The 22,456-nt window shown below is 43.5% G+C and overlaps 3 protein-coding genes across 9 annotated transcripts in view; 2 read left to right on the top strand and 1 right to left on the bottom strand.

Moving 5' to 3' along the window:
- Positions 1-3,830, top strand: part of LOC112981985 (cystathionine beta-synthase-like) — a 37,851-nt gene extending 34,021 nt beyond the window's left edge. For both annotated transcript variants that reach the window (XM_064525620.1, XM_026098035.2), the window contains one exon: positions 2,523-3,830. In XM_064525620.1, the coding sequence (XP_064381690.1) occupies positions 2,523-2,698 (176 nt within the window). In that variant the 3' untranslated portion in view covers positions 2,699-3,830. The remainder of the gene's footprint in view (positions 1-2,522) is intronic.
- Positions 3,831-5,569: 1,739 nt separating this feature from the next.
- On the top strand, positions 5,570-9,282 carry LOC112981975 (fibulin-2-like). 2 transcript variants are annotated; one of them, XM_026098021.2, is made up of 2 exons: positions 5,570-5,747; positions 7,925-9,282. In XM_026098021.2, the coding sequence occupies exons 1-2, from the start codon at positions 5,731-5,733 to the stop codon at positions 8,346-8,348; spliced, it is 441 nt and encodes a 146-aa protein (XP_025953806.1). In that variant the 5' UTR covers positions 5,570-5,730; the 3' UTR covers positions 8,349-9,282. The 2 variants fall into 2 exon arrangements, with proteins under 2 accessions (XP_025953806.1, XP_064381681.1); XM_064525611.1 differs by lacking the exon at positions 5,570-5,747 and adding an exon at positions 5,898-6,011.
- Positions 9,283-16,002: 6,720 nt separating this feature from the next.
- PKNOX1 (PBX/knotted 1 homeobox 1) overlaps positions 16,003-22,456 on the bottom strand; it is a 46,361-nt gene continuing 39,907 nt past the window's right edge. For all 5 annotated transcript variants that reach the window (XM_064525598.1, XM_064525593.1, XM_064525606.1 and 2 more), the window contains one exon: positions 16,003-21,801. In XM_064525598.1, the coding sequence (XP_064381668.1) occupies positions 21,590-21,801 (212 nt within the window). In that variant the 3' untranslated portion in view covers positions 16,003-21,589. The remainder of the gene's footprint in view (positions 21,802-22,456) is intronic.

The following is a 22,456-nucleotide window of genomic DNA, read 5'->3' as shown; positions in this document are numbered from 1 at the left end:
AGGAAGGATTGTAGCAATTTTGCACAAATGTTCAGGAGGGGAGAGGGAAATTCTCAGACTGAGGCTGATAGGTATCAGCACAGCTGCTCCACGAGTGCAGCCTCTGTGCTTTTGCAGGAAAGGTTTCTTCCCAGTAGCTCTGCAAAGCCCTGCAACCATCAGCTATTCACTCATTGCCTTTCCTGACACTGCAGGGATGAGGGCAGAGGGGGAAGCCTTAACCATGGGAGCCCAGGATCAGCACATGACTTGGTGTGTGTATTGCCAGAGCACTTCCCAGCTCCTGGCCATGGGAGCTGTGTTGTGCCCCCATGCAGGGATGACACTGAAGCACATATCAGCTCCATCCCTCCCCTCCAGGGAAACCCAGTTTTGGGGATGGGAAGGTATCCATTATGGGACTTACTTGGTGCCTTCACCTGACAGCCAAGGGGGACAGTAGGCAGCAACTTGGAGCACATTGCCTTTGCTGTAAGGCTGTAGCCTCAGGCATCTAATACCCATTTAGTCTATCAGTCTTGAATTCAGATTGTCTTGCTGATTGTGGGCAGCAGAGGAAATAAGTGGGAAGTTAGGGATCTCTGTAGAATTAGTAGCCCAAGGACAAGATCCAAAAGAGCATTTGGGCACATTAGATACAACTTAGGTGGAATTTAGGCATGTACGTGCCTAAGAGAACAAACTACAAAGCTTGCACCCACCCCTGCTTAACGACCTTCTGCTGTGCATGCCCAGAGGCTCTGCCATCGTCTCTGAACACCCCTGTTCCCACTTGCTACCTGTGGGGATGTAGCCATGAGATGTCCGTAGACCTTTGTCCCCTGAGGGGCCTGGGCAAATCACTGTGCTAAAGGGCTTCACACGACAGGTGTTGTCGGACACATACCATGGTGGACCAGGATAAGCAGAGGAAGCTGAAAATACATGTGTTGCACTGTGAGCAGGCCCCTGTGTCTGAGGTGCACAAGGCAAGATTCAGGGGCACAATATGCACCTACGTGCACAGCTGGAGACGTCTGCGTAGAGCTTTATGCAGGCTGGAGCCAGGTATAGGGATAATCTGTCAATTCGGGAGCACCATTAGACTAGTCCAGTAAAGAAGCTGTATCACCCAGTTTGATTTAGCTTCAAACCACTGAATAGCCCCTCACCCTATCCTGGTGAAGCAAACGGGGCTGGTAGAGCCACGTGTAGTAGGACCACATCAGCATGAGGGCTGCTGACACACTGATGGAAGCAGGGATCACACCTCGTTACTCCCCTGACCAAAACAGGTATGGCTACAGGTACCTGTTCTGTAAATCTGGCCTAACACATCTTTCCAGTATAATTATGCTGTAAAACTTCCAGAGGTACAAACTTGGCCTTATCTCAAGGGAGTTGCTTTGTTTAAAACATCAGCAACACAACAAAGCAATCAGAAGACCCATGTTTAGAGCGACATTAGAGCTGAAGGGTGAAATTATGCTGATTTTATGGGATTATGCACTGAACAGGCAAAGCATTCCTGTAGAGTGTCAAATGCAACATTGCACTTCATTGACTGCCAGCAAAGAACTTGCAGTCTGAGGACCAGACTTACCTGCTGAACTCAGAGTCTTCAAACCCCACCGTTCACAAACATCCCAGCCCCTTTGTTTTTATCGTAGTGGCCTGCTCTCCCTGAAATCCCCATTAGCTGTAAAGCAGGCTGGCAATCCTGCCATGTACCCACAACACATTGCAAACAAGACTAATTCAGAATGTCCTTTGATCCATATATCCAATTCTTTCACCACCCCCCCCCAAAAAAAAACAGTCCGAATTGTAGGCAGAATTTTCTTTTTCAGGTATTTTGTCATAAAATAACAAAAATATATTTTGTGTCAAATTTTGGTATAAATTAAATGGTATCCACCAAAAAATATCAGCCAACTGTACTCAGTGCCTCCTGCTCTGCTTTTTAAACAACTTCTTCCTTTTCTAGAGCTACTGTTTTAATGTAGTTACAGTTGGCCCTTTATTTATTACTTTCGTCCCACATCTTCACAGCTTGCATTTTATGTCCTGTTTGGACTCTAGTGGCTAATTTTATTTTTATTTAAGAAGGCATTAATCAAATTGTTAAAGCAATTCTTGCAATGTTATTTTATTAGGGGTGGTGCAGGACATTATGAGAATAGAGTAGAAAGCATCTCATTGCTGCCCTTAAAAAGTCTGATTATTTTGGCCTGAAAAGTTTTGTGGTGATAGAAGCAGAGCTGGAACAGAAGTTGGGTAAAAGCAACTGGGAAATTAAGGTTCCCGCTCTGGTAAAGAATGCATTATTTGCAGCTAAATACATCCCTGATGTGTTTCCAGTAACCTGACTCATGATGCATCGGTCATTTTTGTTGAGATATAGCAGAGACAGCTTTTGTCCTAATTAAAATTTTCTCTTAGGAAATGAATAGCAGCCTCTGCATGGCTGTGGGCTGTTCCCCCCTCCTCCTCTTTTTTTTTTTTTTTTTTTTTCACTAAACTGGAATTTTCTGTGTTTACAGTCAGTGGAGATGGCAGTTCCTTCATGAAGCAGATGGTGTTTGGTGTGGTCACAGCCATGGACCTCCTCACCTTTGTCAGCAGAAGTGAAAAGAAGCAGAAATGCAGCTTGGCCGCGCAGAAATACGTTTCTCCGGCAGGGTCAGTTGCTCCTCCCAAACCTGAAACAAGTAACTGAAGATATTCTGTGCTCGGATCCAGCTGATAGTTTCTTGGAATGACTAGGTTAAAATTGTAATGTAATAGCCATTTGTCCACTAAATGCCATCCAGAATAACACTAAAAAGAAGATGACTAAAGAAATTATGTTTAATAGCAATATGTGGTTACACGGAGCTACTCAAGACTGAAGCAGTAACGTAGCGTGAGTAGAAATATGAAGGGAATCATTCTCATTGCTCAGATTTCATCAGAAGTGGGTTTTGTTGTGTTTGTTACCAGTAGCCAGCTACACAGCACCAGTGTTACCAGCTGCTGTGGGGCACATTGGTTTCACCGGGCTGGAGCCTGCCTCCGTGATGAGAGAAGTTCAGGGGCTCTTGAGACCCACAGGCAGGCTCGGGGCATGGGTGGGAGCGAAACATGTTCCTGTGGATCCAACTGCGCCCCTCCACTCCTCACAGGGAGGACAAACTGGGTGACTAGGCTGCAGGCACTGCTCTCCCCCTGCCTGTGCTCTCCAGTGAATCACCCTGCTCTTGCTGGAGAGCTTTCATCTCACCTCAGTCTCCTTTCTGGGGACAAGGGAAGAGAGGGAGAGGGGCTATAGCTATATCACAATTTTCTGTAATATTCATTTCATGAATATTCACCATGAGAGCTCATTACTGAGGGCGGGGGGGAGAAGGAGAGGTTGATCTTGTTTTTGCTGTTGGAGTATTATGTTCTAAGAGCTGATAATGAAGGTCGGAAGAGCTATTTACCATGGCTACAAGATCATGAATGAAATCAAATGTGAAACAAGTGATGTGGGAACAAACTGAATCATCTCTGAAATCGTTTGGGGGAGTCACTTTCAAAACATGCTAAGAGCTTTGCAGGCTTTGCATAAGTCTTCGGAAGTGCTCCAAGGGGAGAACAACCAGGTCTGATTTTGGCTTGTTGCTAAGTGGCTAGTCCATATTTTCAGTCTAATCTAGTTTTGTACAAGATTTGTATTAAATTATAGAATGCTAAACTATTTATATTTAGGAATAGTGTCTCTGCCGTCTTTTGTTTCCTGAGTTACATAAACTATATCAGATCTTCTGCAAGTTTTTGCTTGAATAATAACTGTATCTGTCCAGAAGAGTAAATACTGATTCAATCAACCTTATTGTATTGTATTCATTTTTAGCAACCATATTGCAAACTGAAGGATATTAGCCCACATATATATTTCAAATATATGTAAGCAAGCCTCAAAATGCCTCTTATCCCCATAAAGTGCAGAACTGAACCTGAATCTGGACCATTTTGAAGTTTGGGACACGCTGGACCTTTCCTGACACCCCACTAACTCTAATGTTTGCTTCTATGTAGCAGGCCTGGCTGCAAGAGGAGTAGAAATTCATGTCCACCCAACAGCCAGGATCGCGTCTCCCTTTGCAGAGCTCCCCTCCAAAACTGCGAGGGCCTGACCCCCTGGCTCGCCCATGCGCTAAGCAAGCACTCCGACGGGACAGCTCCTGTCCCAAAGGCAGCTCCTGAGGTTTGAGGTCAGGCATGTGGCACCTCCTGAGCCTCCTCTAGAGACACCTTGGAGGGGGCTGCCTGCCCGCTCCTGCAGACTGCTGCCACCCCTCCCACCCCCCCCAGAGCAGGCCCTTATGAGCACACATGAAAACAAGCCCCTGCTTGCTGGGCAGCCCTGCTGTCTGGCCTCTCCCAGACGCCTGAGCAGACTTAGGGTGCCTGGATCACACCCAAGAGCTTGGTTAGAGCAGGAAGGAGACCTCCAGGCTGCTGCCACTTGTGTGCACAGACAAGATTACAGAGGTGGTTGGCCTAGCAGTACCCAAGGCTGCAGGGACAGGTAGTCCTCACAGTCTGTCCTCCCATAAATTGCCTATGATTATAAAAAACACAGTGTTATTGTGGGTTTGAACAAAAATGGATACAATATTTGACAGAGGGAGAGAACTCAAGGTTTATTTATGGAGGAAAGTTTCTCCCTTTGGGATAAGGTTAGAAATAGGGCTGAGCTGGCCATTCCCCATTACCATCTCGAAGGGATTTCCACCCTTCTCCTCGCTCTCTGCACCCCACAGCTCGCCCCAGAGCAGGGGGCTGCACCTGTGCTCGCTGAGCGTAGAGTTTGTGGGGATGAGCACTAACCTGGATGTGTGAAATGAGACAGCTTCAAAAAAAAAAAAAAAAAAAAAAAAAAAACAGAAGAAAAGCCAGACGATGGACTAATAGCACATAATCACAGCCTAGATTTCTGCCGCCCTGAGACTTTTTGCAATATCCATGGTCCCCACGGCTTTGTCCAAACAACAGTGCTCCTTTTTTGAACAACAGTGCTGCTGCGCGGTGACTGACAGCAGTAAACAGCCTACGTTAGCGACAGCTGCACTTCAGCAGAGGGTGGAATAATTGCTGAATAGTAACCATGATTTTACAATGGCACGGTTGACAAGTATGTCAACTGTGAGTGTGGGAACCAAAATGTTATACATAAGCTCTGGTCATTTCAGGATTGCTGCACCTAGGTGGGATCCAGAGGCACTGCAGGTCCCCAGACCGGTGGAGCGATCCTGAGGCAGGGTCATGGCTTGAAGTGAAACCAGGCATTTGTCTTGCCCAGCTGTAGCTCTGCCACGTGCCTGCGTGCAGCCGGGAGCGGGTGTAACCACTTGCAGCGTCGGCAGCCGGAGCAGCTACCCGTGACCGCCTGGCTTCGGGCCACGTGCGCCAACCCGCTCGCACCTCTGGTCACGTGGAGAAGGAGCGTGCCGTGCCTGGTGTGGCTTGTTTTCGCAAAGTCTGGAGCACTGCACACCACCACGGAAGAAATGGGGGTTTGCTGGCTGAAGGAGCTCCACCAGGCAGTGGGAGGTGGGTGAGGGATGAGGGGAGACATCGCAGAGGTGGCCTTGGGGCTGGCCAGTGACAGCCCCGTCTCACTTGCTGGAGCCTGGGTCACAGCGGGGGAGGACGCCCCTGCTCTTCACTCCCTCGCTTCAGCGCTTTTAAATCCCTTTAACCCCACAGACGGGACTGGACGGGATGGGACGGGAGACTGGGTGAGTCTGCAGCCCCAGGGACTAAACTGACACTGCTGGCCAGATAAACATCTTCCCGCCCCGGCCCAGCCACCTTTCGTGCTGCGAGGGCTTCCCCGCCTCCGCGTCTCCCCCCCCCCCCCCCCCGCCCCCACCAATGCCGCCAGCATTTCATCATGCAGCCACGGGCTGGGGCATATAAATAGAGGCCCCGGCGGGGCAGTGCGGGACGATGGGGATGCCTCTCCAGTCCCGAGCCCACCGTGACACACCGCCACGCACCAGGTAATGGGGCCCCGCAGCACGGCATGGCAAAACGGGAGCAGTTTATGGGGCCGATAGTCTGGTTTTCCAGAGCTAAGGAAAAACTGGCTTGGCACGAGCAGGAGGAGGTCTCCTCCGTATCCGCCGACTGACAAATTCTTTCAGTGTTTGGCCTTCACTGAAAACAGGCTCTGTTGAGCCTATTGCTAGGCAAAAGTCATAGGCTTGGAGGGTGAAGGTGAGCGCTGGGGTTTGGGAGTTTCGTGTTTGCAAAACATGTGCAAAACACATGCTTTTGTGTTTTTACATGTTATATCTAAAGCCTAAAGTGAGTTGCAGACCCGGGGAACAGCGAAGAGATCGCTGCGTGTGGTTGCAAAAGGGAAATAGTGTGCGCAAGTCTTGCCATGAGCCACCTTCAAGGAGCAGGTCTGGGCTCAATGCTATCAACACAGCCATCAGTCAGCTGGAAGTAGTGATAAAATAGCTGTAGTAGATTAAAATGTGTGAATGAAACAGCAAGTGGCAGAACAGTCTCTAACAATGGGGAAGAAGCAGAGCGATAAGTAACTTAAGCATGAGTTTGCTTTAAAAACAGGAAGGCTTTAAAGAATATTACTTTGTGTGTTCTCTCTTGTTTCCAAATAGAAGACACACAGAGTTCATGCTTTCAGCCTTTTTCCATGCAATCATGCTATTTATAAATATTTTTGTTTAAAAAATGTTAAGAAGAATTGCAGGTAGTCCAAGGGTAGAAAATTGTGGGTTATCTACTACATAGCATGAAAGTAATGATGGAGTTGTAATCAAAGGTGGCACTGGGGCAATCAGACACGTGATCCAGATTGGAAGGATCCAATGTACCGGGACAACAAGTGTATTCAATACAGGAAAATGTAAGATCAGTCACCCCAGGGGAAAGGATCCCTAAGTGCAGGCTACACTTACAGAAATGCAGTGTCTTGAAGAGCTGGTATTCAAAAAGAAAAAGACTAGTTCTGGGGGTTAAAACAGAAAAGGAAACCAGTATGAGCTGGCCAGGTGATTCGTGCCATCCTAGAAAGTCTAACCCCAGGTGGCGTGAGCAGGCATGGAGGGGCAGTTCGTCTCTGTGCTTGGCTCTTGTGAGAGTGGCGCTGGCACACTGCAACCTTGGCTGAAAACGAATTGGCTGATAAATTGGAGAAGGCAAAGAAAAATGTTGTGCCCGAGAGCTGAAATATCTTCCTTATGAAGTGAAGACTTCACAAAATGAAATCAGGACTGGGCGATCTGCTGGGCTTCTCGTGGAGCAGTGGGCTGGCTAGAAAAGATGAGCAGCAAAGTACCAGGTGGCTAGTGGCATGGCAGGAGTGGCTGGGAGCGAAAAGCCAGACATATTCCACAGAGAAATAAGGTCCAAATTACAGTAGTGGCTGTGCAACAAGCTACCAGAGGAAACCATGCTGCTTTTAACTTGAGGCATTTCCAAGCCTGAAGGCCTCCCAGGGGAAATTAGTCATTGCAACTTAAATTCTTAGGGTCAATACAGGGATAAAGAAGTGTCCTGCCCCAGCCAGGTGATCCGTGCCAAGGCTCTGTAATGCAGCACTTCGTTATCCTGGCACCTGCAGTACGGTGGTCTGACGCCCAGCCTGCACAGCATTGATGCACCCTTAGTGGGTGCTCAGACACTGGGGAGATCATGGCCTGGGGACACCCCCCGCTCTCCTTGCAGGTGCCGGAGGACACACCGGGATGAGGTTTTGGGCTCTCGGGTTGAGACTTGTGTGCTAAAGTGAAGCAGCCAGTCTTGGTGAACTGCCCCAGCCGATGAGCAATTTTACGGCTAAATACGCAGCCTGGGGAGAGGTGCCCGCCAAAAAGGCCCTCCCCGGCGGCGGCTGGTGGGGTGCCGGTTTTCCTGCAACCCATTTCCTCCCTTCTCCCCGCAGGAGCATGTCTCTCGCCGGGCTGCTGTGCCTGTGGCTCGGCTGCCTGCTGCTCCACGGTGGTGCGGCGAAGCCCCTGGGCCCCCCCTGCCCCTGCCCTGACTACCTGCAGAGCGACTGTGACATGCAGGGCTTTGCCGATGGCCCCGTGCCCGCCGGCAAGTCCTTCTACATCGACTTCGCCAGGCGGCTCTGCACCTGCGGCCCCAGCGGCAACATCACCTGTGCCTCCCGCTGCCCCGCCGTGCCAGCCGCCTGCGCCGCCGTGGGCAGCCCCATGGCCGACGGCTGCCCCCAGTGCATCTGCTACGACGAGGATGAGCTGCCGGTGCCTGCGGGGGCCGTCACTGCCCGGGGTGCCCAGGTTTGCACCTGCCCCCCACAGGGAGGCCAGCTGCAGTGCAGTGGCAGCAAAAGCGAGGAATAAATCCACTTTCCGCCTCCTCTGCGTTACCCCAAGGCGGGAGGCTTTCTGCACCTTGGGGCATCCTCACTGAGCAGCTTTAAATGCTTCGAGCTGTCCTGTACAGCTCGGTAGTGATTACGTCCGTGCCACAGAGTGCTGGAGGGAGACCGCGTTTTATGTCATTTATAAGCCAGGTCAAAACATTTATAGCTGGGTGATCTTTTCTGTCGTAAGGTTTGCTCCATGGCGGTGGGCAGCAAGGTTAGATTGGTTGCTGCTAGAATGTAAATGAAACCAAAGCGGTTATTTATTTATTTGTGAGATGATGGTCCTCTTGTATGTATGTTTATATAGTGCATAGATAGTACTGCTTTAAGTTAACTTACCAGATAAACTTTGCTCCAGGATCTAGGCTTTAGCTTCTTAGAAATCCATCAGATTCGAATTGGTGGGACCAAAATCATCTACAGTCCCCCCCCTGCCCAGGCTTTTTGTCTCTTCCTCACTCCAGACAGAGGTTGGTGGGGGGGGCAGCTGATGGGTTAGCACATGTACACGCTCTTAAAAGGAGGCAAACCCCCTCCAGCTTCTTCATCTGTTGGAGCAAAGCCTTGAAAGTTGATATGAGGGATGTAGCCTTCGAAGCCACCTCAACAAAACAGCTACCCAAGCCTGACCCCGCTGCAAGTCCCTGCAGAGCCCCGGTACACTAGAAATACTGAGTTGTGCATCTCCACCTCACCTGTGCTCTCCTCGTCCAACTACTGAGAACCAACCAAGGATACACCAGAACTTCATTTTCTGAATGCCATAGAAGTATATATATATATATATATGTAATGTGTATTTGCAGGAAGACTGTAATCAAAAATACAGCTTAATCAGGCTGAGATATTAACGAATGCTAATTGTGTTTTTTTTCAAGAGGCTGAATAAAATCAATTTTACCGATAAACTTTTGGCATACATATGCTTTCGTTACACATTAGCTGATGTTGCTTGAGCCAGGCAATCCTCTCTCCAGACATTTCTGCCCCAGTGTGCTTGGAAACATTGAACAAGCCTCCCTGGCTTGTGCGGCTATTCCCTTTTACTGCTCGGCCTGATGTCGTGCGACTGCAACAGGCAGCGGGAGGATGGGATGCAGGTGTAGGTTAATAAGAAAGGCGGATGAGGCAGGCGAATTTGCTTTTTAGAAATAAATGAGAGGCCCCTGCGTGTTGTCAGGCACTGACCCTGCCTGTGGCTCTCATCCACCTCAGCTAGTTAAAGGTTAAGTGCTCAGCGCTGCCAAACGCCCTTTGGCGCCTCCAAGCCGCACGTACAAAACATGGCATCAAAACCAGAGACTGTTGAGCAAAGAGGCCTCTCCTGCAGCTCCCCCATCTGTAACATGGGTGTTGCGCACGTCCGGGGCCTTCTTGGCCTGGTTTCAGTTTTGGGGGGTTGTTTTTCCTGGGTCTGCCTGAGCGAAGGTGGCAATCCTGCTTGCTGGCCGGGGCAGCAGGAGCTCCCCACCTGCAGGACTTCCCCTGCCTCCCTGCTTCACTGCACACTCCTGGCCCAGCTCCATGTGCTGCCACGTGGGGGGGCGCACAGCCTGGCCCCACACTGCAGGCACCCACAGGGAAGCATCGGGGGGGGGGGGGGGGGGGGAATCTGCAGGCTACTAGGCTTGGCATTAATCTACCTAGAAAGGCTGGTTTCGGTCAGAAACTGCTGCACCTGCCACGGGTGCAAGAACAGGATTTAAGTTTGGTTTTGTTGGCTCTGTTGAATTCAGCGCTAGTTATCAACCATAAAATGGCTTCACTGAAAAGGTCCCTGGCTGAGCGAGATTAAGACGCTGATGGAGCAGTGCACAGACCTTCACAGCAGCCAACATCAAACCCAGGGAGGGGTCGCTCAGTATGAACCTGGTGAAGAAAAGGGATTTTAGGTGAATACTTTTTGTACCTGGTATGCCTTCCCGAGGGAGAGGTTTGGTTGTTACAAACCCGTTCTCATCACAGAGACAGTCATACCCCAGCCACACAGCTCGAGCCTGGGAGGGTCCCCAGCTTGTCCCCACTTACGAGATGAACCTGGTGAGGAGCCACCTCGCAGAGAGGCTACTCTGTGCATCTGGATAAAACCGAAGCCCTCAGCAGTTTCACTTCTTGGCGTTTCGCCTTTGCTGTGTTTGACTTACACAAAAATGCAATAAACCTGAGGGTTTCTCTGGGTGAGAAAGGCAGTTCACAGCAAACCAGGACGTGAAATTGCTTGACAAAAGCTATCACGCACTAATGTTCAGTGTGCAAAACCACATGAAGCACAAAGTCAAGTCCATGTTCAGGCAGTCAGCAACTTTTTTATTGCTTGAGCTAGGCTTTTGTCGCAGTTCAAAGGCAAGAAACTCGTCGCTTATACCAATTAACTGGGTTAAGAAACAGCACCTCTTATTTTTCAGTGGTTTTCTGAGGTAGGTTCTATAAGAGAGAAGGTAGAAGGCAGCACCCAGCTACAGAGCTGCAAGACGCGTGAATATTTTAGCCCATGAGGTTTGCTCTCTTGCTTGCTTGCCAAACATTTAAAGAAATCTGAATCCCTTTGCAAATGTAGCAATTGTTCCCGAACAGTCACGAGTGATTCATGCAAACTCGTTTTCGCCTGGGGAGGGTGTCGGTCTGCTGAGATTTGTTTACTCTTTGTCATGCATCTTCTCCTTTGTGCGACCTCCCCCCTCCTTGATAACCTCTGGAGGGGAGAGACTGACTGACAGACGGCAATTACTGAATATTGTCTTTGGGCGAATGCTCTTTGCACAGATACCGGGATCAGCAGGAGAACCATGAGGAGCAATTCTTCAGCCTCAGCTGCTGAACATCCCTGCTGGCTCCTTCACCAGCAGCGACATGTAGCATGGGAGTAGGTGCTGTGCTCTGCCACCACTGCGCTACCTGTTTCTGATTTAAGGACAGTTTGTAGCTATGGACTCTGCCTGGCAGCCTCACAGGATCTTGGTCTACATTTCATGATGTTCAAATAAGTAAGCACACCACGTTACTTTTCCCATGAACACTCGCGCTAGCACCGGGAGAAAGAGAAACCCACTTCAAAGATGATATGCAGTTGAGTTGTCAGAATTTATTCACCTCAGTTATGTTTTGGTTTTTAGCATGCTTTATTTGAAAGGGTTTTGTCCTGTGTTCTCCAATATTAATCACCTGTTTGCTTGTCTACATTTTGGACATGATATTTGTGTTACCAGTATCTGTGTTTTTCCAGGTCAGACTTTCCCCATGCTCTGGATAATAGTGTAGTTTTGTGGCTACTCATTTGCATGTTTACTACAATTTTGCATCATAGCCAGGTGTGTGTTTGCAGGTAAGAATTTACACCCATTTCTTAAATGCAAAACTACCTACAAATTCTTGTGCATCCCCAAACTAGCCCCCAAAATTGAGCCACAACACCAAAAGAAATTTGCAGCTCCTGAAAAGAATTGATTTTACATACAGTGCAGACAAGTTTGGGTGTTTGGTTTGGGTTCTTCAGTATCCTGTAATTTTGTAAAAGGCCATTACCGTTTCTGTAAATAATTTGTAGAACTGATGAGGATTTCGCCATTGCATTACAATGATTTTTAATAGAGCTGTGTTTTGGACATATGCCACAAGCCTTTTCAATTTCTCCTTCATGAAACTATAAAATGTTAGGCTGGAATATTCATGAGAGGAAATCCTTTAGGAGGCGTCTTTTCAGGGCAACACAACATGGTGCCGAGAGCGCTTGCCCTGGGCCTTCGCCCCTTCGGAGCAAGCAGATTCCTTCTGGGCCCTTTATCGCAAAGTTTTAGTGCCGCTGTAGTTACGCTCCCCCCAGCCCGCATCTGTAAAGCCCTGTTTAGGGCTTTGGCTGCCTGTCGCTTTCTCTAGGCATTAAGCTTTTATGTGAGAAAGCCTGATTCTGCAGCAAGTTTTACACCCATGACGTCTGATCAGGATGAGATCAGCAGCCAGGTGGCCCCTTCAACAGAGATTTCCTAGCAGATCACCCCATTTAACTAAACTGCACCCACTTGGCACAGGTAACGGAGTGACTGCATCCCCCTCTGGAAAGACTTTAAAATGTTGGGGTAGGGAGGGAGATAAAAGTTGTCACTTTATGTTTTGAGCGTGTGCCTTATGGGAAAGTTTAAATGCATGAAGTCCGACATGTCTGTCAGCACCACAAAGGTGTAACGCCTTAACTGGCAAACCCGCGCACTGATGAAAACTAAACACACACACAAATGTGACTGGATCAGTGTAAAAAGAAAAATATGAGTGTAAACAGGACATTGGACTGAAAGATTTTTTAAATTAGATTTCTTCACGTATTCATTTGGATCACTATTACGGTGAAAAATATCACTGAGGTACTGCAGAAGAAACTAAGAAACTGCAAATAAGAGTGCATAGCAAAAATCAAAGTCCCAGTTGTTCTCTGCATTATGAACAACAACCATTCCTTCTTTTATGGGGCTGAGGCGAACCAAAAATGTAGATTTGGCCTTCAGAATAGACGTTCTCGGGGAAGGGCAGTTAAACTGACGCTTGGATTACGTTAGTCAAAAGTACAGAAGAAGGGGCTGTATAAGGAGAGAGATTTACTGGTCAGGAGCTTCAGAGCAAACCCAACAGTTTGGGTTGCAAGGACACATGCTTGGTACGGTATACATTTTACTTCCGAAATTCAAAACTGAAATGGATTTTTCTGATAATTTATTAAGTGTAATTTTTTTAAATTAAGGATTTGCATGATTTAATAGAGAGGTTTTTTTGCATGTTTCCCTAAGTAGTGCGTATTTTGTGATAAAATATGCAGATTCTACACTTAAGACCTTTTACTAGGGCAAACACATTATAAAAACAAGATGTACATGACAAAAATGACACACATTCATTTCAGAAAATAATGTACAAATTGTTTTTAGGTCTAAAGTGATTTAGTTTTAATGTTGTGCATATAAGCTAACAACAGCTTAGCTTTATTTATCATTCCATTACTGCATTCCTGGTAGCATCCACAACTCATTTTGTAAAGTAGTTGGGCTGGAATTTTTCTAATAAAGCTTGCTTTGAACCTTGGAGTGCTTTGTGGAGTCATTATTCAACACCATTCACAGCTGAAAAGTCCAAGAGACACAGAAAAAGTTGAGGGCTATGTAGTCAAGGATCAACTGTTACCAGCTTTCAAAGAAAGGAAGGCGAAAAAAAATCAAAAATACAAAAATAATTGTTTGAAAGCAAAATGTATGTTCTTAGAGTAAAATAATTATTTCTGTAACTGCTTAAAGTGTCACTGCATTTAAAAACAACTCAGGAGTATTCTTTCACCCAGCATCTGAAAGGCAGAAAAGATATTGTACGTATACTCTAAGAACGTTAGCCCGCTTCCTTAAAAATTCTGGAGTTTTGCAATTTTGAGTTTTATTTGATGAAGCTTCTTTAAGTGTTCAAGAGCTTTCAGGTCTCAATCCAGCAATGGTACTAGGTTAAGAAAGTTATTCATAATCCACAGTGCAAAGTAGTCTTCTAATCCTTTGACGCAGCAAAAAAATCATCTTCTTGTCTGAATACAAAAATACAGTGAAATACCAGCAACAGAAATATTCTCTCACTTTCTCTCCTGGTCTTCATTTGGATCTCACCCCTGGAACCACATATACTCCTAGGTATCTAAGAAAATCAGTATCTGCACAGAAATTCATTTTGCTTATGCAGTCTTACGTATAATAGGTCTCCCTGCCATTATGCACGCTAGCCTATACCGAAGGTAAGAACAGTCTAAATCTGAAAGACCAGACAAGGTTAGAAACGAAATGTCATTTGATGAACATAAAAACATTAAGGAGAGTCTCTGCAGTTTGCAGCTAATAGAGAAAGGTTGCTCTGAGAGTGGCAAGTACAAACAAAATGATATACAAATGATTTCTTAAGTATGATCTATAGGTTTTTCAGGACAAACTTTAAGTTTAAAAATATTTGGATCTTAACAAAAATTGTCTCTAAATTCAATGTTATTACCACATTTACATTTTAATATATGCCTCACTGAATATTCAGGATCCAGTAAGAAACGTAACAAAAAGCTGTACTGGGAATAAGGGTCAGGAAGCACCCTGTATGCCTAATCTTCTGACCTTTAGTTGTGACCCAAAAGTCAAGAGAAAACAGAGAAGATGAAAAATCCATTGGGGTTTTTCCCCAGTTACTTCAATGAGCTTTAGATTATGCCCTGGTTGCATCAGGAATACAAACCAAAGCTGACTTATAAAGGTCCCATGGCTTCTATATTTTAGTAAGGTATCTAAAGGGTGCGTTTTTTTGTTTTAAAATACACCACAGGCTTATTCCTGCATACCTCGCACACTCTGAACTTGCACGAATTTAAATAGGGATTTTGAATGAATAATGCAGTACTTGATACAGGTCCACTATTTCTTACTTTTTCCAGAATCCTCATTTTACAGTTTGTGTGTGCAGTGTATTTTCCTTCTTTTTGGAATTGAAAAGATTGTTTGATTTTCTACAAAGAGGGCTATTTCCAAACAGCCTGAAGTTGGATAGTAAAAGATCACCGAGTGTTTTGTAAACAGGCACTCCACAAAAGCAAACAGGCTAATCCATTGCTCAGGATTATGGTTCTGACTCATGGCACATCTTGAAGGAGTTATCTTTGAGGGGGATTTGAGACTAGAAGACTGAGGAATACACTGTCCTGACCATGATTTAGGGGAAAGGATCTTTTTTAGAAGTTTACTCTTCATTTTTTTTTCACACTGAGGAAATATTTGCTCCCTGGAGGGAGTGGACTTGAAACTATTTCCAGCTGTGTCCCCAGAAGTTACTCAAACTACTCTCAGGTACTGTTTTAATGTCAGACAAAGAAATGATCACGTACGTGTCTAGCACATGTACTGCTCATGCCTATAATATCAATTAATCACAGATTAACCTTTTAAAACAATGTATGATCCAAAATCACCTTAGAAACATGCTGTGAAGTAAAGCAATAGTTGTAAAGACTTTTATTTGAAAATTGCCAATCACGCTTATAACCGCATGTTCAGCGGATAAGAGGACAGCTGCTGCAGAGCTGGAGACCCCGGCTTGGTGAACTGAACAGTTTGACCTGGCTCGTGAAATGCCCAGGACTCCTTGGAGGTGCCCACACCTAGCGGGTGTGCCGCTGAGCAGAGCAAGGCGCAGCGCCGGCAGGCTGCACCAGCTCGAAGCAGTACAGCATCATCCGGCCCCTTAGGCCAGGCAGATTTGGCTCAGGGCTGTACTGGCTGGGGATCTCGCCACTCCAGATCCTGGGGAAGCATAAGCAGGGATAAACAATGCTTAAGTGGTAAGTAGAAGTGCGTCTTATCTTCAGAGCACCTATGTCTGTCTTCCTTTTCGCAGAATGAGATTCCCACCCACTGCAGGAATGAGTTCCAGTTTCTTGCTAGAGAGGAGTCGCAGCAACTATCTTCTTAGAAGCCTGCTCATTTTCTGAAGATTTCTGATCTAATAAAATGCAGTGTTTTTGGAAATGCATTTTAGCTTACCTGGCTAAAAAAGTTAGCACATGGGACTTGCACGGGGGAATCCTTTTCAAATAAGTCAGTACTATATATGCTTGGAACCATTATTGAAAGTTTGATGTCCATGCCATTTTAATTAACAACTTTGAAACAAACAAACAAAAATAAAAGTCACACACATTATGGGCTATTTACCTACTAATTCTTTCTTTCGAAGCTGCTCCTGCATTACAAAAGCATAATAAAAATCCCCATGTTGTTAAGAACTAGTAAACATTTTTCTGCATTTGCATAAACAAGAAAACCCAAACAAACAAAAAGGCCAAAGATTCTTCCTGGCCAAGAATTGCTTAACTAGTTGAAACTATGCTCAAGATTTCTTAAAAACATATGTCTTTCAGCCAAACAATACTGCTAATGTAATGTGAATGCTTTACTTTAAAGATGTGTTTAAGTTCACAGAGAACAGTAGTGTAAAAATACATCATCCATGAAGCACATTCTGATTATTAATTTTATCTTTTGATAGATCAGTTGCTTCACAAAATCCCTTAACAACCACTCCAGGGGAGAAAAAAAATAATACAGGGTTCACATTTTAAAGATTGTCAACTTTATAAACCAAATGTTGCTAAACCACTGAAAGATTTATGGGCCACTTCCATCACTACCTGAAAACACTGGGTTCTATTAACAACAGTTAAATATCTTTATAGTAGTCTACAAGACTGGTAAGGCGCTTCATTGCTTTCTCCCACACTGCTTTTCTCTAGCAAAACAGCTGTGCTCACTCAGCTGGTCCTAAAGAACTAAGTCACAGAAAAAGAACAGATTTTATATTTCCAGGAGATAACAATGACCAAGTAATATGATTTGAGAAATCATTTAAGAGCCCACTAGTGCCAATTTTACTATACTTTACTCCGGGTGATCAAGTCATTTTAGGACTTGAAATCATACAATCCAAAACCTATTTGAAAGAGCTTATTAAGCCAAAGTGGGGGGGGGGGGGGGGAAAGCCCCACTGACTTTGAGTTTGGTGAAGCCAACCTGCTTTACTATTCAGCTATATTGTGTTTTCAGCATAAGACTGATGATTTGATCATTTGAACATTACAGTTTAACCTGTATTTACCATGGATATTTATCAGCTAGCTTTGTTTTTAGGAGGTGGTGATAGTCTGAACCAAAACATCTCTATTGTTTAACATAAGAGATTTTCACGAGTGAATGAAGGTCAGTTACATTTCCGACAAGATTTCAGAACTACATTTTGCCTGTTCAGCTCTAAAACTAAGCTGAATTTAAGGCTGAAAGGTTTCAAAGATTAATCAAAGTAACAGAAGCCAAAAAGACAACAACAATACAGCACCTAAAAATGGCTGATTCATACATGTTTTTGAATTTCATCTTGCATAGACAAATGCTTATTCATTTTTGTTTCTCCCAAGATGACTCAGCTTCAGAAAATAAATCTTAAATCAACTTTAATTACAATTAAATGCATGTGTTTTCATTTTTCAAAATAACTTTAACTGCTACAAAGCTAATAGTTTTTATGAAACTATCATCCCTTGGAAAGACTTTGTTTCATCCTTTTGGCTTTCAAGTTCATGAAGTCAGGAAGTTGAACTGCCTTCTAATTCTCTTTCCATGTGATTAGAGAAACAAATAGATATATTATCCAGGCATTAAGTCTCTGTGGCCCTGCTCCACAAGAAGATCCATAAACCTGAAGTTACTTTTAAAGCACAGGAAGTAGGAACTCCAGTTTCTTGGTCTAGGTGCATCTTCTGGCCACAATCTGACCAAAGAATACCTGGTGCACACCAGCTCCACGCGCACTCCTGCCCTTCAAATCCCCTCATCCCTACCCTGGTTTCAGAAGCAAACTGAGGCAGGCAGGCAGCAGAAAGTTGGAGGGCTCTCCAAAAGCTTTCTAATCGTAAGCAGGGACCAGAAGAAGGGAGCAATTCTCTTGCAGTTAAGGTACAACCTTACAGAGTAACCCGGAGGTTAGCTGGATGCCTCTTTGACCCCCTAACCAGATCTAGGAAACTGTCTGCAGAGCCAGAGCTGTACCTGTGATTCTAAATGCTTAATTCTAACATGATTATTTCTTTGGAGCAGCCATTTTTAAATATATGCTGATCAATTTGGAAATGATTTACTAAATGCAATGTTCCTAATGTTAAATAACAACAGGAAATTGGCTTGCTTGCTATAGAAATCTTGGAAAAAGTGGACTGAGAACCCTATTTTGGGTTAATGATCTAGATTACATTGAAAAAAGATTGAGTTTCAATAATCAAAATTGCAGAAGAGCTGCAGTGATTTTTAAAACAAATTAGCTCTTCCATTATGTATGAATGTGACTTTAATTGCTCTGGGTGGGAAGGGGGGAATTATACATGGGTTTAAAGTTAGGTCCCCTATGAAGACTTTGTAACTAACTGTCTAATGTAAACAGGTACCTTTCCTGAACAGCGATGCTTCCCTTAAACCAGTAATCTTTCTTGCATAATAAGAAAAAGGGAAGAACACCACTTTTTTTCTTTTTAAAGTCATGAAAAGAACAAGCACTTCTATGCAGTTCATATCAATTACAAAATTCTAACAATTAAAAGAGGTTTGAGTTCCATATGTTGTGATATCTTTGATTATACTGATGAAGTTTTTTCAGTTTTAATAATTCACTTCACTTTTTTTTTCCTCTCTCTCTAATTTGCCAATAAAACTACTCCATTTTCTCCCTTTCATAATAACTTTCCAGTTAGCTTCATTTTCCAGGTATTTATACACTAGCTGAAGATAAGGTTGCAAACATTTCAGGAGAATAAAACTTCTACTGCAAGTAGGGGAAAAAAAAGAAAACTAATCAGACAATTTGTTCCAAAACTTAAACTTTCAGAAATGTGCAAGCCCTGAAGCCCAGTTGTTTCCAATTGAGTTCAGAATGCAAGATAAACTGCACATATTTCTGAACCCTCTTCCAGCCAGCTGTATACAGATTAAATGGTATCAATGCCCTGTCTTTTTTAAGATCTCAGTTCTGTTAATCTTGAAGGACAGGCAAATGCCTGTTGTATATCTATAAACCACAGAAGTTTTTCCCATTTTTGCCCTTCCCTACACTGCTTGCTACCATCACAGCTATGCTGGCTGAGCTGCTTCCCAGCCTCCCTTGGAGCAGGCTGGGGAAAGCTCTGCTGATAGATCCGAGGCAGCAACAACTATAGTCAGAGAGGGAAAGGAGAAAGTGAGCAATGGCCTATTCTTCCAGCATAGGTTGATCTGGAAAAGCGTATTTGTCCACAGCTCTGTACACGCCGAGAAGTAGATTATTCATCTGTCCACATGCTTGAAGTACTAGGATTAACACACTATTTAATACGAACAAGGGTTCCTGAATAAAACCCCTACACAAAGCAACAAACAAAACCAATTATATAATAGAAACTGTGAGGGTGACAAAGTGCTTGAGGAGTTAAAACAAAAGTAACTTAAAAGAAAAATACAGAATCTGTTTCTTGGTTCTAGTCATCTCAGGTATCATTTGTAGGAACAGTAGGTTGAATGTTTCCAGAGGAGCATGATTTGTACACAATAGTTGTCTTTTTAAATACTTTGGGGTCAAACTAGATTTGACAATAGCCTTCGAGTTAGTTATGCTATGCCAAAGACTTCCTAATTAAATCTTTCGTTATTCATTTACTATGCTCTTTAATAAGCATGGCACATTAGTGGCAAAGTGGAGAAGTTAGAATAAAACAAAGTCTTTAGAAATCATAACTCCAGCTGGAGTAGATCATTACTGCATTTGAACCAAGAAGCAAAATCCCCACCTGGGAGTAAGTGAAAGCCATTGCAGAAACATCACTTGTGTTGAGTAAAGCCCAACACTAATTTTTCAAAACAGCTAGTAGTCACTAGCATGATATTTCTTTCTGAAATCTTTCATCATACTGACTTAAAATTGCCTTGTGAAACAATCTTTAAAGATTTGCTTCCAAGCATTTCAGCATGTCAAAAAATACATGCTTTAATCCTATTGAAATCAATGAGACCTAAGCACATGCCTGAGTGTTTTGTGAAGCAAAAATTAAGTATTTAGCAAATGCGAAGATTGAACTGAAGGGCTTTGTTCAAATACAATGTCTGAGATTCTAAAAGCTTTTCCCTGTCCTTTTCCCTGTCATGTTAGAAATGCAACTAGATTTGGTCTAAATCAGAAGAAATTTCTGCCTTTGATCTGAACCTAGATAGGGACAAATGGACTGGGAGGAAAAGAGGACCTTGATCATACCATGAGACTCTTGGAGTCTGTTACTTGTACTTAATAACAGGAAATACAAAGTTTTAAAAGTAAGTGTTCATGGGTAGACAGACACAGACTCCAAACTTTGGGAAAAAAGAAATGTTCTATTACCACACAAAAAAAAAAGTCCTTCCATCACTGATTCTCAGTTTTTAAAGGACACACAAGGATCTCCTACTCTAATAAGCCTGCTGTATACTCTGGTAGTGACCTTCAGCTTTGAAGAAACTTTATATAAATCCATAAATTATTCCTTTTTGTACTGGGGAAAAAAATATTTCGCAATGAAATAGCAAAGAGATAGCAAAATTCATCACTGTGTAATAGGCAACTTTTCATTTTTCAGGATCAGACGGATGAACTATAAACTGTTAAATTTCTCTAATAACTGGAAGTATTGTGGGTGTTTGAATTTACTTACCTGAATACTCATTTAGCAAACATCTTCAGATACAAGTTTAGATACAGCATTAATGTTATCTGAATATTAGTTTACACATAATATAAATCAAAGTTTGACAATATCAAAATCCCATCAAACAGTGGGCCGTTCTTATGCTATTATCAAATATACTATACCACTATGGGATAGCTGAGAATCATAGAACGCTAGTGTAGGCTTGTTTATTAAATTTGGCCAGTTTTCAGACCTTCCAAATAGGAATACTAAACATTTATTTTTCCCCTCTGGAAATTTGTTTTTCTCCTGCTTAATACAGTCGTCATCCCAATTCCTAATGAATTTATAAAAATATTTTTTATCCAATAATCCCGGCAAGGTAAAAATAGGAGTTTTTATAGCAAATGATAAACAGGCTCACTGACTATGAGAGAAACTAAACTTATTTAAATTGCCATACATTCGCTACTGAATCACACATCACCATTTTCTTTTTGTGTGTTGCTGTCCACCTCAGACTAGCAGTTTTTAAGGTGCAGAAGCATCTTTCAAATATATGCATCTAACTTAATGATCAAGTTCCACACACTAGTGTCACATGCTTTAAATTTACATCACCTGCCCATCAAGAGCTGTGTTAAATAACAGCACTAATTGAAACTGCATAATTTTTTTAGAAACTGCAGCACTTCCAACTCATCAGAGAACAAAGGGGTGCTTATGTGGTTCTTTATATTACTAGATATAATTTTCTGAAATAAGAAAATGAAAAGAAATGAAAAAAACCACATTTGAAAGAAGTTGCTGCACCTGCAAAAACACTCTTTAAGCTTACTATGAAATACAAAAAAGTGCACCCTTCTATATCTACATATAAAACATATTAGAAATAAAACTTGTGTAAAATGTTTGCTGTGCAAACTATAAAAACAGTCAGTCAGTTCATTCTTTTTCCTAAACATTTTGTCGCTCTGTCTTGATTCCTACTGCAGAGAATCGCTGTTATCTAAGACCAGCCCACTGATATTTGTCGTTGAGAGATCTCCTCCATCATCTTCGCCGCTGTCTACAGACTCATCCTCACTTTGCCCTGCCATCATAACCTGCTGAACAGCCAAAGTAGCACCATCGGATGACAGAGACTGAAGACTGTCTACATTCATGTTGACTGGAGCTGTAATTGTTACAACAGCACCTGGAGAAGCATAATCATAACATTTTAGCATCTTTCTTGATTTACTATTTCTAAGTAACACAGAGTTATATATAACAAAGTTTGTTTCTAATCAATAGGAAGAAAACCTAAGGAATTGCATTAAAATAAAAGCTGCATTATTTAGGTTGTCAAGCACTTAAATATTAGTAAGTCCCAGAATTAAAGCTGGCTCAAAACCTTAAACTTAGTGTTATGGACACTCATTACAACAATTCTCCACTCAAGTCATTGCAAGGTAATTTTCATAGAGTACTGCAACTTAATTCATTGCAGAAAAATGGGAGTGTTCAGAGATGTTCAAGATGACTTAAATGAATAAAGCTGCTGTCAGATCCAGCAGAGGCTGAGGGAAAAGCTGCTACAAGTTTGTAACTGTTTGTAGCTTGTAATAAAGCAGCAGGCTGCAGGAACAAAAGGATGATTCTGAGATTAAAGCAGTTAGATTCAATTTAAGAAAGAGAAATATTTTAGTTTGATCTGTTGCTAACAAAGTTACTTCAAGCAAAATCTTTGGAAGCTCTATTTTACTTCCCTGCTTCTCAGTGCTCAACTTGAAACACGAGGCATGTATAGAATTGCAGATGCTCAGCCCCTCTAGCAATACTGAAAGGCTGGAGAATCACAAAGCTGAAAG

The sequence above is a fragment of the Dromaius novaehollandiae genome, chromosome 1 (genome assembly GCF_036370855.1).
Source record: "Dromaius novaehollandiae isolate bDroNov1 chromosome 1, bDroNov1.hap1, whole genome shotgun sequence".
In the NCBI taxonomy this organism is placed as follows: domain Eukaryota; kingdom Metazoa; phylum Chordata; class Aves; order Casuariiformes; family Dromaiidae; genus Dromaius; species Dromaius novaehollandiae.
Note: the sequence above shows the minus strand (reverse complement) of the source record. Positions and strands in the feature narration are given on the sequence as shown.